This window comes from Primulina tabacum, chromosome 7 (genome assembly GCF_025594145.1).
Source record: "Primulina tabacum isolate GXHZ01 chromosome 7, ASM2559414v2, whole genome shotgun sequence".
In the NCBI taxonomy this organism is placed as follows: Eukaryota; Viridiplantae; Streptophyta; class Magnoliopsida; order Lamiales; family Gesneriaceae; genus Primulina; species Primulina tabacum.
In genome coordinates, this window is record NC_134556.1 from 40435096 (window position 1) to 40451166 (window position 16071).

Below are 16071 nucleotides of genomic sequence, written 5' to 3' on the forward strand. Positions count from 1 at the left end.
AAAATCGGGACAACGAGTGAGATTCACGTGTCATCGTATCAGTGTTTTGGCAGCCACGCACGATCTCTTGATCAGGAAATTTGTTTTTTCATGATTTACAACTTTGATGTTAAAACTTATTTGAATCCTTAACGGATCAGTATAAGATTTCGAAAAACTAAAATGATGATTAAGTTTGCTTCAATTGTCCGACGACAACATCTCCGGTCTCAATAATTCGTGTACCATAATTCATTTTGCTCCAAACAATTGGTGGGGTATTCAGCCATGGGCCTGGCTTGCTGGCCTAGATAGAGATATATATGTGTAGTCTTACCAATAGTGGATACTTGTAAATACAGTCTCTTTGGTACTTAGAGTTGGACTTCAATTTCTCTATTCATTTTTCTACAAAACCTTGCAATAATATCCTTTTATATTCCTTCCATTCTTCATATTAATGCATAACATGGTCTGTCGTAGTGATAGTAGTGAATATACTATTTATTCATTTTTTGAATTGTTTATTCCAAAAATATTTGGTAATTATTATTAGTATAAAAATTATTATACCTTATTTCTATGGAAAACATTTAATTTGACCAATAATTCGATTAAATTTATATAAAATACTTAAAATTCCAAGTAGGTGTTCAATTAAAATTTTCTGAGTTGATTGATGAGTCATATTTTCATACTTTATTTGGTTAAAAATAGGTAGTGGATAATCAACTATAAAATAAAATAAGAGTATATATCTTGTGAGACGGTATCATAAATCTTTCTCTGTGAGACGGGTCAACCCTACCGATATTCGCAATAAAAAATAATAATCTTAGCATAAAAAGTAATATTTTTTCATGGATGACTCAAATAAGAGATTCGTCTCACTAAAATACGACCCGTAAGACTGTGTCACGTAAGTTTTTGTCATAAAATAATTTGGTTTTGACCCACATGAGATGTGTGATTGTTGACTTTGCTGATTCGTTATCAAAACAAAATAATAAACCTTGCTTTGCTCATTATCGTTACGTAACCTTCATTCACAAGTCTATTTTCACTTTTTCAAAAATTATGTTTTAAAAAAACGTTTTTATAAATTTTATTAGAGATTATGATAAATATTTGATTTTTTGGTCTACATGGAAATTTTTATTTTTATTTTATTTTTTCTGAAAACGCCATCTCATATGAAAAAGAAAATATACAATGTTATCTAATATTTTTTAGAATTTTTTTGGGGTCTGAGATGATTTTTTTTATCGTGATATAATATAATTGATGATGGGTTTTTCATAATAGAAAATAAAGTCAAATAATTATTACATTTAAAAACACGAATATCGGTGAAAATATATCCTAAAATTGAATTGAATTGAATTTTTTTTTGTGAAAATACATCGCTCTTATTTTTTATATATAGAAAACCAAAACAGCTTTCTTAAAAATAAAACCAACGTAAATTTAGGTTATGATTTTGATAATTACAAGAAAATGTGAGTTTAAAAAAGCAGAAACGATTTTTTGTCGAAGAGACGAAAACATCCTATACGATATTTTGACATTTAAAAAAATATATATAGAATATAAAATTTCTTACATGATGTGCCGAATAAAAAATTTACTTTAGGGGGCCAAAAAGCCCATTAACATCATAACGGGCCGTTACAACGAATACGAAAAAGCTTGATGAGAAATGACACAAAAATGTTGGTCCGAGCCCAACAACATTCATAGAATATGAAAAACACACACATTTTACAATGCCCTCTTTGTTCGGAGAATTCACAATTCAATACGATTAAAGAATTCATAATTTATTTATATTTCCAAAAATTCAACACACCATACTTTTTTTCAACCTTCTCAATTATTATCTCATATTTCAAATAAATTAATCACCTTCGTAACATAATCTTAACTCTATTTTATGTTTTTCCCGAATCATAAAATACACTTTGCCATACACGAAAAACAAATGTTTCAATTTGAATTCAAACAACATTCCGAAAAGAACACGAATATTTTCGGCTGAATTCCAACCAAAGAAAGATCACCACTATTATGCAAATAATAGAGGTATATACCATAAATATAAACAATTCGACCTTCAAAATTATGCAAATCACGGTTCGTCCGACCCTACCCCGGCGGGCACTGCCTGCAGGGGTCGATCCAACGGCTCGGATTTTTTCGAGCCAATTTTTTTTTTTTTTACAGGAAGGTGGGGTCGGATCACTCATGTGGAGTGATCCGGGCCGAGTGCCTGCACGGGTAGGTTGAAACAAACAGCAAATCACAAGTTCAAGAAAAAAATAATATGAAAATGTGCAAAAAGGAAAACCAGATGAACCAGAAACATTGAGCTTCACTTCTCATCCTTGCCTTCTCCCACCGGCGAGAAGGCATCAAAACCCTTCATTTCAGGCGATTGTTTGCCGCCCTTGCTCCTCCGTTTGGTGCCGGTGGAGTAATTATTCCAGTCATACGGTAAAAAGTTCATTTTTCCGGCAGCTATGTCTGACCTCAGATCACGCAAGGCCTTGCTCAGAAGGCCATTCTCAGCTTGAATTTGCTCCATCTGATTCTTCATGTCCAACCATGCGTCTGCTACTTCAGCATACTTGGGGCCAGGCTCTGTTTTCTCTCCTGTCGGTTTTGATTTTGTGATATGCTCGATTCCTATTTTGTTCATCACCAAGAGCGGCAGCCCGATACCTATAGGCCGATCACCCCTCTTACCCACCATCACCGCGTCCGTGTCCGCAGCTGCAGTCTCGTGCCGCGAAATCCTTAAACCCCATCGGAAGTTCAACATGGCGAAATCTGGAATCGGTAACGCCGTTCTAGCGCTCATCTCGGCACCTCTCAACAAACCACTCACCACCCCTTCCGCCGCCTTGGACTCAGCGGACGAGGAGAAGAACCCAGTCCCCTTTAAATACCCGTTACTCACAAAACCGTCCCCACTCGCCACGCCGTCTTCGAACTTCTCGCCACCGAGACCCTTGACAAACTCGGAAGAGTGCGATTTCTTGAGTGTGAAATCGCCTAAGTCGGGTTTGAAATGGATGAAAAAACTAGGGTTTCGGCGGCCAATCAAGTTAAATTCGGCGCTCATGTTCAGAGGGCTCTTGTTGGGGGATCCGAAATGCCCAATCCCAGTCTTGAAAACGAAAGTAAAAGGGTTCTGAGCATCGTTCGGACGATACGAGAATTTGAGGGAAGGGCCAGAATCAAAGAAAGTAGCGAAATTGAGGCATAATTCCTTGGTTTCTCCGGCTGCAACTCCCGATTGAAACGGGAAGTTCATGATGTTTACTGGGATTTTAGCTCTCAACAGAGGCTTCCGGTCATCACGAAACTTGATCGAAGCCTTCATAATTGGCGATTACTACTGAACAATTTTCTCTCCGGGCTGCAAGTGATGATAAATAAAAGAGAGATGGGAATTTTGGTGATGGTGGTTAGGCCCTCAAAATATGCAACGAGGGTTCCGATTGTGTTTGGTGATTTTGAAATACAAAAAATAAATCATTTGATTCCATATTTTCGAATTCAGCTATTCATTTTTTTTAAAATGTCCATCGATTGGCTCCAAATTCGAACTTCATTCATTGTTTGTATCTAATTCGGTCATGTTTGTATAATCCAATGTTTATGAATAAGTATTTTTCGGGAAAATATATGATTTATTTATGGTACTATGTAATTATTATTTGAGTAATGTGTTGTTTTTCTTAAAAAATAATAATGATGCAACTGTATTATGCAATTTATGTGGATAATAACGTGTTACTAATTTTTATATTAATGATTTATCAAAATATAGAAATAATAATGATGCAACTGTATTATCCAAATTAAACCCTTCGGGGTGTACAAAGCAAAAATGAAATCTCGAACTTAATTAAATACTCGGAACACACCAGAAAAGTGCACGCAGGAAAATAATTGTTCTGTCTGAAATGTTTATTGATCCCCGGAAAATTGGTGGTATACAACATACAACCACAGTACTCAGTACGCATGCTCGAAAAGGAAAGAACACGAGCTCAATTCACCTGTTTCTCAAGAGTCCCAACATTTATTTTCATAAATCAGAATCTTGAAACGGGAGGATGGATCTCTAACTTTGTTTAGCTCTAGGGATGTCGAGATCTTTAAAAACCGGGCTGTCGACCCCAACCCCCATAGCGTTGAGACCATTATCCGCATAAATAACAGCACCGGTGATAGCTGAAGCCAATGGGGATGCAAGAAAAGCAGCAACATTCCCAATCTCCTCTGTCCAATTTACATCACAAGTTTACTCATATGAATCAATTATCAAGTCCGGAAGATGAAAATGACACCGTCCAACAATTTTAAAAGATCATGCCTATGTTTGGACTCATTTTCTGGAATATTTTACATCTTCAGAAATAAAGGCGAATATAATCATCTCATATTCATTTCTCTCTCCTAGATATTTCATTAATTCTATTACTGTATCATATTCAGCTTTACAATTTAATTTTTTCAGCATGCAATATTTTATCATATGACATGCATTCCAGGCACGTTGATAGAAAACTTACCAATGTATTGAATGATGGTTTTTATAAGGGCGTAAAGAGAGTAAAATATGTCAATATTTGACCCTTGTTACTAAAATTCCCAGTGATTTAATTTTAACCATGCTCGAAATATTTTGCTATCTCAATCTCATTTACCACCTGCGCCTTTCCTGAAGCATTTAAATGCTACCTAAGCACCAAAATGCAGCACAAGTAGTTGGTAAAGATGACTCACCTGCAGTTAATTCCTTCTGCATGGGGGCGTTCTCCAATGAATAGTCGATCATCATGTCAATGAAACCGATAGCTTTTGCAGCACGACTTCTTAATGGGCCTGTTATACCAAAATCCATAAGCATAACAATGCAAACATTTCGACTTTCTTGTTATGCTTACATTATAGTGATTTACGATGGTTGCATGCCATAATAATTTGAAGGTACAAACCAACTTATAAAAAAATTGATGGTTAACTTCTGCCAAACTCAACAAGACTTCGGTTTAATAAAAATATTGCTTGGGTGGACCATACCAATATGCTGTTAAGAATTGTAGTGCAGGAACGTTAACATGAGAGCAGATCGAGTTTACGTTCATAGACCAAACATTGCAATATAATGAGAACCAACCACACTTTAGAATGCTGCCAGCAAAGGCACGTGATATTAGGATAAGTCCCCTCTTTAGTTTCTGGAAAATAAAATCAAACATTATCCTCTATTCTTCTAACAAAACATATTTTCCGTTCTAGTATGCCTTCAACATAATTGCTACTTTGAACATAATTTTCCATCCCTACATAAAACTACGCTATTATATTCAAAGGAAAAAAAAAACACAATTATTATATTATATTTAAACAAAATTTTAACTTTTAAAAAATACTATTAAAAATATAATTTCATCTTCACGTTATGTCATGAACTCAATATTCTTACCTAATATAGCATTTACAATAAAAAAAATTATAGTATTTCCCATAAAAAAAATCTAGTATTTCCCAGGAATTATACTAGAAAATGTTTTCCAAAAAACACCGTAAAAAAATCCAAACATAACATTATTTTTTGGAATTATAATCCATCCACGAAACATGAGTATAATTTTTTAACATGCCTGCAGATATGGTGTTGACTCTGATGTCGTGTTTTCTTCCAGCTTCAAAAGCCAGCACCTTTATACAGTCGATGATACATTTTGTAAGCAGTGATAGTGATTCAAGAATATGCATAATTACTATAAACCTTGAAACAGATAAAGTCTCACCTTGGTGTCACTCTCCAGTGCAGCCTTTGCAGAACTCATGCCACCTCCATATCTGAAAACAAAGTGATAAATTAAATAAAAAGAACAATATAGGATAAAAATCCGTTTGATGAATACATGAGCGCACACCCCGGTATTATCCTTTCGGATGCAATGTATGTTAGAGATATTGTAGCACCGCCTATTAAAAAAAAGGAAATATTAGGAAACCAATGTGTGTTTATACCACAAAAAATTAAGATTGTTTCAAGCCGTACCTGGATTCATGATGGGAATGAAATGTTTGAGCAGAGAAATGAAAGAATAACTTGATGCTGAGACGGCCCCTAGATAACCTTTTCTAGATGTCTCCAAAAGAGGCTTACTAACCTGCATGAAATATCCAAACAAGTGTATCAAAATAAACATGAAAATGCAACGAAATGACTGAGCTCTAAGATATACCTCCGAACCATTGGCAAGTGAATGCACAAGGATATCAATGGTTCCAAAATCCTTTTTCACTGATTCAGCAACTTCCTAAAAGATACTCTCAGTAAGGCGAATTCAAAAATGCAATGATCTGTATACTCAGATTCAAATGCAAACCTAATGAATTTAGATATTATGGTTGGAACTGAACTAAAAAACAGATTGGTATTTCAGAAAGGAAACATTTTCCATTAAAAGATGGAAGAACCTAATCCAAAGTTTCAAGGGCCATCACAGAAAAGTAGAATGTATAAGAAACACAAAAATAACTTAAGAACCTTCACAGTCCAATTGTCAGATCCTGAATAACGTTTATTTGTTTTGACCTGCACCATGGTACAAATTAATAGAGGTTGTATTGAGAAAAATATCTAATTTGTGAAATACCAGTATACAACTTACATCTTCCGGAACATCCTCCGGACAATCATAAACTGCATCCAATGGGTAGACTTTTGTGATTTCCATCAAAGAACCATCTGGCAAACTAAGGCATCAAGTTCCTGATTAGTGATCCAGATAACAAGTACAGTAAAAAGATGACAACTTACAGAAATTAATTCTTACACGCGTGATTCATCGAACTTTCCACGTCGTAGGCTAGTCTCGAAGATATTTAGTGCCTAAGACAAAGACTTTCATGAAGAAAAGAACAAATGTGCAGAGAATTTACATTATATGCAGATGGTGGGACAACATAAAGAGTTCTTTCACATACAGGCACCCATGTACCAACAAGAATTTCAGCTCCTGCTGCTGCAAGAGATTTTGCTACTGCCCAACCGTACCCATTATCGTCAGCTATACCAGCAATAAATGCCCTTTTCCCTGCAAACAAGGATTAATATTTTAGTGAGCTCAATAACCGTGATTATCTTTAGCAACAAATTCAACTACAACGCAGCTACGACCAACGTAAATAAGAAATAAGAGCAGGAATTTCCTAAACCATTTGCTTGAACATGATGACTAAAACTTCAAAGTTGGAATTTGAGGCAGAGTTTAAAAGATTGTCCATGTTTTTTGAAACAAAGCAGTATCTTCTTTATAAATTAATATGGTAAAATATTGGATGAAATCATGAAACTAGCTGAACAAAAGCTTAAAATGGTTATGCACAAAGGAAGATAACAAGTAATGATTAACCACCACTAATTCCAAAAGCTGAAATTGATAGTAAGTGGGTGAACTATAATTTTCAATTCCAAGTATAGGCTGGAGAATGTTCAACAAAAGTTCTGAACTATATATTTAAGGTAACAAGTATTGACTAAACATAAGGTAACATAAGCCCAAATAGGAGCACCAAGATTGATTAAAACGATTTTGAGTCCACATATATTGAATTTTTTAAGATAATATGTCAAAAACTACTATTCCAAAGCTCGATCCGATAGGAAGTTGTTGGCAACGTTATATGCCTAACAGCAATAAAAATCCAATCTTGGATAAATCTTGTCTTCTGACATAAAGAAACAGAAAATGACAGTAAAAAGCACATGAAGGGACAACCTCTTAGATCAATTGGCAGTCCAGGCAAAGTCTGCTTATCGCTTGCTCCTGACATAGCCTTTATGACATGCCTTTTAGATTTCAACAGATTGACTTCGAAGATTTCCGAAAATGGCTGTTTTGCGGACCAAAGCTTTTCCCAAGTCACTCCTTTGGTTTTACTCACAAAGTGCGCAAAACTTGGTCCTGAGATTCTATGATATGCAGAAATGGCAGGCCTTTGTGCCACAATTTGGGTGCTGGGAGTTGCATTCGCAGCCATGGCCTTTAAGATGAATGCAATTTATTAAAAAAGAGAAGAAGAAGTAGATGATATGTGATTAGATTTGGCAAGTTAAAACGGGATGAAGAGGTCAGACAAATAAACAAAATTAACAATCATGGTCAAATAGTGCTCTTGATGATCGATCTAGCAAATATATGGCATATGAACAAGTGATAAAACTCTCTTAAGCCAAGTAGCCAACAAAATAACACTATGAGAACTCGTAGTAAAGTTTCACGCATACACGCTGTGAGCACTCGAATTCTGCCGTAAGATGATATGACAGAGAAATTTGTCAATTCTTTTATTTTCTATTTTTTTTTTTTTTGAGGTGTGTAACAAACTCAAACAAGAAAGAGTTCTGTTCATTTCACGATGTTCTTCTTTTCATAAATAGTGTATGAATGTGATTTTTCTCCTTTTATTTTTTTCACAGTTCAATTCTCAAATATTTGCCGGATAAATTTTGCATATAGAGAAAACACTGATAATTTATTTAGGAATCAAATCAATATAAAAGTTTTACTGCCAGTTTATTAGTGAATTATAGAAAATTAATCCAAGTTCACAAAACAGCATCATGAGGAAAAAACCGTAATCATTGATAAATCATTAGCTGAAATCAGGTGGAAAGTAAATTTGCCTGCAAAGCTCGTCAAATTTTCACGGGAGAAATTAATATTCATTCATAGACTACAAATAATCTGAGAAAGAAAGCCTATACCAAAATGGCAAAACGTGAATGCATAAGCCTCCATAGTCCACACCATATTTTTTCTATTTTTAACAATTTCTTTGGAGCATTGTAAAATTACCCTTTTTCTATCAAGTAAACGCATGGAAAAGTATACAAATGCACCATCAGATCTAATTCTGAATTTTATTACAGAATTTTATCACAGGTAACAAAGAAAAGTAAAAATAAAAAAGGCAATATTGGACCCAATGACACCAAGAAAATCTAAACCCACCAAAGATCTTGACAAGAAAACAAACAAATCCTTGTAAATTTAACCCAAATGAAGAATTAAAAAAGCTCCTCCTTTTTGGAATGTAGAATCGTGATTGTTTAAAACAGGGAACGGGATGATCGAGGACTCACCTTTTTTTGTAATTTCTTTGGAGAAGATCCAAATCGATTCTGGGCTACGTTCGTTTTAGCAGATTGAAGTGTTGAATGAATTTGTAAATATGGTTTCGATGAAAACAATGCTTCTTATGCCGGTTGGTTGGTTGGTTGCTATGAGCTGTCGGGAAGCCTTGGAAGCGCCGCTCGTGAAGTGAGTGACTGAGAGCTCATCTTTGTCACCGTCCCGGAACATATTTATATTGGGCATTCAAAAAATAACTTTTTTTATTAAAACGTAAATACTTATTTATCATTACATAAAATTTACCGATTTGAACTTACTAACTGCGTCAACATCTCCGTAAAAAATTAATTTTATTTAAAACGAATAGTATTTTAGACATCATATTTTAAAAAAATCAAACGTAAAACATCGTACTAGGAAGGATAAATGTGTTAAAAATATATCACAACGATTGGATATAGTTCATCGGAGTTGCATATATAGATTTAGAAATTCATCTTCTCTTGAGCTAGCTTTTAGAATTGAGTTAAGTGTAAGTCACAATCTTAACATGATATCAAAGTCAAGTTCTGATCCTAGCCACCGTTATGTGTTGGACTAATCATAGTTCGACCACCCGTTCACATGTAGTCGGAATACTTGTAATTTTGACGGTCCATATATTGTGTTAGTTGTCTCACATCGATTGAATAAAATTCTTGATAATTAGATATATGGACTTGGACAATACTCTTCATTAAACATTTAAACTAGCTTTGATATAATTAACCTACGTTCAACGCTTAGGAAATGTTTATAATGGAGTAGAGGTTCGTGACTAGGCAAGTAACACTCTCTATAACTCACGACATTTGTGAGTCTTGTGATTTGCCAAACTTTTCTTTTTCCTTTTTGGAAAAATGTTATAGTTTCGTGTAAATACTTGGAAAACTCAAATCTTGTGATATATATTTTAAATATAGTGATATAATATTTTAAAAATAATTCTGAGATTTAAATGTATTTAAGATACAACATATGCGTTTATTAGTGCCTAACAATTATGTTTTGCAAGTACAACATATGCGTTTATTAGTGCCTAACAATTATGGTTTAAAACATTAAAAAAGTGGGTCGAACGATAATTAATTTTTTTTTATTGAATACTTGTCTAAACACATTTTTAACTATAAAAAATTTATTTTAAAATAGATGTCTAAATACATTTTCAACTTTAAAAATGTTCTGTTATGATCAGTTGTTGCGTTTTAGATGGAGGATGAATGAAGCATTACATATTTTGAATTTTCTTTTCTTCAGATAATCTCTACTGATATTAACAACATGAATTTGATCTCGACCTTCAATGGTCAATAGGCAATTGATGAGCAATGCGAAATGAGTACTAAACTTTGTGAATGATAATAGAAACAATGAAAAGACATAACGATTGTTTTTGAAAGTCCGAAGGATAAAAGCCTTCTACGTCTCCTTCTTCTGTTTTCATCATGTGTTTATAAAAAGCATTAATATTCACAATTTTTGTAAACATTTATTCAATAAGATTTAATAAAGTTTGCTGAAAGTCTTAGCTTCAATTTATTTATAACTCACACACTGACTTCAGATCATAACAACCTTTCTATCAATTACAAAGAAATACTCAAAATGTTTATATAACAATGAGATTACAGAGAGTAGACGACGACACAAGACGATCTCTTAAAAGATATCAGGAGTGTTTACGAATAATAAGATATGTTCGCGTTGAGTGTTGTTATTTGTTGAAATATGATCCGCCTTTATACATGTGATATTCAAATGTTGAACTACTACAAAATGGTCATGTCTAGATCACCAATGCACTTTTCCAATTTGTCAAATATCATTTGACCTACTCCGATTTTAGAAAGTAACATTAAATGATTAACACTTTTTGTCAAATTAGCCAGAATATGTCATGTTTAATTAGAATGCTAAATGTTGTACACTTTCTGAATTTTTTTTATGTTGATTTTAAGCTTCAATAAGTACGATGATATATTAAATACTCATATTAGTCATAAATAATCGTTGTCAAGATTTCAGTATTATGTGATGTTCAGTAATTGTTCGTTCCTTAAATTCGGTATTCTCTGAACACTTAACAAATTATCGGCTACTGAATTTTCGGAAATTGTTAAATATAATAACTTTTAGTTATTTCCTTACGGATAACTCACCGCAAAATTTAAATGTTCCAACACATTTTTACATAAATAGTTGTCAAAATGATATTTATTTTAAAACAATTTACAAAACAATATAAAAAGCATTTTTATAAAAAGAATATTTATAAGTAGTTGTCCAAACGAAATCCAAACATCCAGTACTATTATTTCATTTTCATTAATATCTAGATATCTAATCTCACATTCTTTGGTGAAAAAGGATCGAGCTTAATTGAAATACCAACTCCCTTGCAACTAATCCGAATTTGTATAAATTCAATTGAACTAATTGTTTTAATAAATTTAATCAAGCTTCGATCTATTATTTATTTAATTAAAATAATTTTATAATTACGTAAGTTTAAGAATTTCTTTGGAATTTTAATAAATAATTTGGAATAAAATACTTATTGAAAATAAAATAACAGGGAATATACTTCATTTGTCGGCCTAGGCCCACGTCCGTGTAATCCAAATCAAGCCCTTAACTGGATTTAAAAAAATAAATGTACGACCACCTCAGCATTATCTTCATTTGTTTTAGATTATTCTTGAGTTTACTATTCTGAATTTCTGTCTCCCTTCTCGAGCATAACCCTAGAGCCGATTCTGGGTTTTTAGGAACCACGGCTACTTTACTGACTCCCTCAACTGGTTTTCGTTTGCTAGTTTTCTATACCGACAGTTTCATTTGATTCTTATTTGTTTTCGAGTTTTTTTTTTTTTTTTTGGGTGCAAGATCGATTTTTCTTTGAGTCTGTTATTTTTTTCGATTTGAACTTCGAGCTGTGTGTTTCGAAGCTATGGACGCTCGCAAGAGAGGCAGAGGTGAATTCGGTCTCAGTGCTAATGGCGGACTCAAGAAATTTAAGCCAGGTTTATTTTTTGCGACTTTTGATTTAACTGAGGTTATGATTTTTTTTTTCTTCCTGAATTCCACGTTTGCTTTTCAGTGAGTTCATGCAAGATTTGATTAGCTGTAGTTTCCGTTACTGGAGCTTAATTATCTGATGTAGACCTGCTCCATTCGTTTCTATTCTTTCTTGCTTTCTTTGATTTATTTTTTAATTTCTTACGAACCTAGGTCTAGCTTGTCCGTGGATAATATTTTCCATCAGCAGGGAGGAAAAAATCACTTAATCCTTTTTAGGGAAATAAATGCGGATCGTCATTTAGTATTTCTGTAGGCAGTCTTAAAGCGCTGTGGTTGGCCCCCTGAAATTTTGGGTGTGCGTATGAAATTGAAGTGGGTGCGTGTTTTCTTAAAAAAAATCATGTATTTAATTTAATTTTTGAAGAAGTGAATTTTCTGAAGAATCCGAACAATTTATCAATACTATACTTTGTAAAGGAATTTATGTCGAGGATTAATTTTATTATTTATAGCATCTGGTAGTTAAAGATTATCTAATTAACCAGTTGAGTTTCATTTTTTAATCTTTCACTATTTTTCAGTAATATCAATTAGACATTTACATCATCAATGGTAAAGGAAATTATAACTGAGAAAACGTAATTAATGTTTTGCGACAGAAATGGACTCCTTATCAGGTGGTATAGGAAGCAAATCGAAGCCATGCACGAAGTTTTTCAGGTTCAAATCTCCATCCATGTAATATAAAATTCAAAATTTTAATGCACTTTAATAACGTCTAATGATAATATAATTACAATAAACGTAATAACAATCACAGTAGGTGTTTCTAATATTCCATTGACTAGTATAGTTTCATATTGATACCTAGGGGATCACCGATCGCTCATTGCTTCAACACGAGTCACGAGGCCATAAAATTACCAATTTCTTGTTGGTTTCGGTCATTGTTTTATGAATACTTTTCTGCTTTGATATGCCGTATTTGGTCTTCCAATTGTTTTGCCACCGTCAAGTCTCCAGTACATGTAACACGCTTGACACCTGTTATGTATAATGTTGTTGAAGATGATCCTCAAGTGCGTGGTTCATCAGCCCCAACTGGCACACACCGTAGGTGCATTAATATTCAAGAGACACGTCCCTTGTCAGGTCATGTGCAAGGTGAACCTTGAAATATTAATTGATTCCCAAAGGTGGCTATGACAAAGGGAGCCATCCCTCGGTGTTCTTAATGAATTTATGGAAAATTGAAATAATTGGCTCTGTTGCGCATTGAAACACTGGTGGGAGCTTTGAAGACATGATTCTTTCGTGTTGGTGATCTTGCTGATTTTTCACAACTTTTCTGATTGCCGTGCTCTTTTTTTTTTGGCAGCACTGCTGGTTGCCCATTTGGCGAGAACTGCCATTTTCTTCACTATGTTCCTGGTGGTTATAACGCTGTTGCCAAGATGATGAACCTAGAACCCGCTCCTGCCCCGAAAACGATGGCACCACCACCTCCAGCTCAAAGTGGTTCTGCTCCAGCTGCCGTCAAATCGAAAATATGCAACAAATTCAACTCTGCAGAAGGTTGTAAATTCGGGGATAAATGCCACTTTGCTCATGGAGAGTGGGAGCTTGGAAAACCCAATGCACCATTTCAGGAGGATCCTCGTGCTGGTGCAGCTTTTCCTAGCCGTTTTGGAGCCAGAGTGGAGCCACAACTTTTAGGACCTGCAGCAAGTTTTGGTCTTTCTGCCACTGCCAAAATCAGTGTTGACGCATCCTTAGTGGGTGCCATTATTGGGAAAGGTGGAGTGAATTCCAAGCAGATATCCCGGCAAACAGGAGCCAAGTTAGCCATCCTTGAGCACGAGACTTATCCAGGTCTCAGGAACATCGAGCTTGAGGGTACATTTGAACAAATTAATCAAGCAAGCACAATGGTAAGACAACTTGTCATTAACATCGGTTCTGCCAATGTTCCTGCAAAAGCATACGGAGGTCCTGGAGGTGGTTTTGGACGTGGCTTTGGAGGTGCAGCTGCTGCAGGTGGCAACTTCAAGACAAAGCTTTGTGACAACTTTTCTAAAGGTTCCTGCACCTTTGGCGATAGGTGCCACTTTGCTCATGGGGAAGCTGAACTACGCAAATCTGTGGTGTGAATGATTGATTTTTAAGTGTTATTTTATCTAATCCATTGTGCTGTCTTGTGTAGTTTTACTCTGTTTTGGAAAAAAAACAATTTAGGGTTTTGGAGGTATAGCTATTGAAGTAGTTATTCCAATAATTTGCCAACTTTTGTATTAGCATAGTATTATTAATTGCAGGTCGCAGAATGCTTGTTCTTTTGTTGTGCCAGATGATAATTCCCTCGTACTTTCATTTTGGAAAGATTACTACAACTTACATTACTTGCTTCCCTCCTTTGTTCTTTTCTATGCTATCTGTCAAGCATAAAATCATAAAATTTTAGCACAATCGTTAAATTATTCACTTATTAAATCGATCTCATATAAAATCACGTGGGATCTATTCATGTAAAATTTATCATATCGGTTAGCATTGACTATCCGTCTTTTAAACTAAAATATTTGTGTACATGATATAAGCGAACAGTTCTATCGTACGGTGTATGATAAGAAAACATTATTTTTATCTGATTTAAAAATTTTATCTTGTTTACAAGAGGATTCATGTATATGTATTTTTTAAAAAATCATAATTAAATATATTTTTATTTACTCACACATTATATCTAAGAATACATATATGATAAACTTATATACAATTATCTCATAAATTAATTTTGTAAAATAGATTTTCAACGTTCATAAAAAAAATATTATTTTTTATATAAATCGAGTTAACCGTTTAACAGGAAAACAAACTTACTCTGCGAAATATGTGGACGGTCAATTGCAAAACTTCATAATGAGTTGTATCGTGGACCACCCCTTTCTGACGTAACCTACGGCCGAAGATCGTTTAATTTAATAAAAACAAAAATAAAATAAAAAACTAGGTGACCAGGATTGGTACCACGGCCCCTAAATTTTTCTTAAACTACCATTTTTCGAAATCATATATATTCGGGCTTTTTTTAAAAAATATTATAAATTAAAAAAATAATTATAAAAATGTTACAAAATGAAAAGGTTTTTACAAAACTAGTATAATCCGCAGTGCACTGCCCCGGATTCAGACATTTTTAAAAAAAAAAATTAAAAAAAATAAAAAATAAAAAGAAAAGGGAGTGGGTCACGGATTCAGAATCCGTGACAGACTGTCACGGATTCTTTGAATCTGTGTCCACTCCATGTGTACTCCGTGTGTATTTCCACTATAAATAGAAATTTTCCTCTCCTTCAAATCGTACCCTTTCCTTCTTTCCTTTCGTCCGAAAATATTTCTTCTCGGTAATAATTCTCGCATTCATCCGATTTATATGCGCAAAATCCATCTTTACTAATTCGATCTTGTATTAATATTATTTGTTGATTTTATCATCCTTTTCATCTGAATATATATCAAGAGATAATGTTTAATTTCGTTGATAATATTATAATTATATATTAAGAATTAATATTTTCTTTTGTTTTATTTCTTTGATAATACTTGTCATTTATTTCAGATATTAGCACCGTCCGTTGATATTATTACAAGTTCCGTATAATTACGTCGAAGAAGGTAATTTAAGTATTTTTTTTAATATTTTGTTTGTATTATTTATATTATATTAATGTAATTATAATTTTGTTCACTAACATTATATGATTAAGTATAATTTAGTTAAATATTATATTTTTAATATTAATCGCGATATTAAAAAATAGTTGAAATATTAAAAAAATAATAAATATGATATTGTGAT

General features: G+C 33.6%; 3 protein-coding genes across 3 annotated transcripts; 1 reads left to right on the forward strand and 2 right to left on the reverse strand.

Annotated features, from left to right (window-relative positions):
• Positions 1–2350: 2350 nt before the first annotated feature.
• LOC142550798 (uncharacterized) lies at positions 2351–3364 on the reverse strand. Its single transcript, XM_075659851.1, has one exon. It carries the CDS (start codon positions 3362–3364, stop codon positions 2351–2353), a length of 1014 nt encoding a protein of 337 aa, XP_075515966.1.
• A 553-nt stretch (positions 3365–3917) lies between these two features.
• On the reverse strand, positions 3918–9369 carry LOC142552089 (enoyl-[acyl-carrier-protein] reductase [NADH] 2, chloroplastic-like). The gene is made up of 13 exons (XM_075661710.1): positions 9158–9369; positions 7791–8055; positions 6997–7106; positions 6846–6901; positions 6681–6765; positions 6557–6604; positions 6252–6326; positions 6065–6176; positions 5937–5988; positions 5808–5859; positions 5658–5715; positions 4777–4875; positions 3918–4269 (listed from the first exon to the last, which is right to left on the reverse strand). The coding sequence occupies exons 2-13, from the start codon at positions 8050–8052 to the stop codon at positions 4112–4114; spliced, it is 1167 nt and encodes a 388-aa protein (XP_075517825.1). The 5' UTR covers positions 8053–8055; positions 9158–9369; the 3' UTR covers positions 3918–4111.
• Positions 9370–11862: 2493 nt separating this feature from the next.
• LOC142552090 (zinc finger CCCH domain-containing protein 14-like) lies at positions 11863–14611 on the forward strand. Its single transcript, XM_075661711.1, has 3 exons — positions 11863–12214; positions 12872–12932; positions 13591–14611. Exons 1-3 carry the CDS (start codon positions 12142–12144, stop codon positions 14360–14362), a joined length of 906 nt encoding a protein of 301 aa, XP_075517826.1. The 5' UTR covers positions 11863–12141; the 3' UTR covers positions 14363–14611.
• The last annotated feature ends 1460 nt before the right edge of the window (positions 14612–16071 follow it).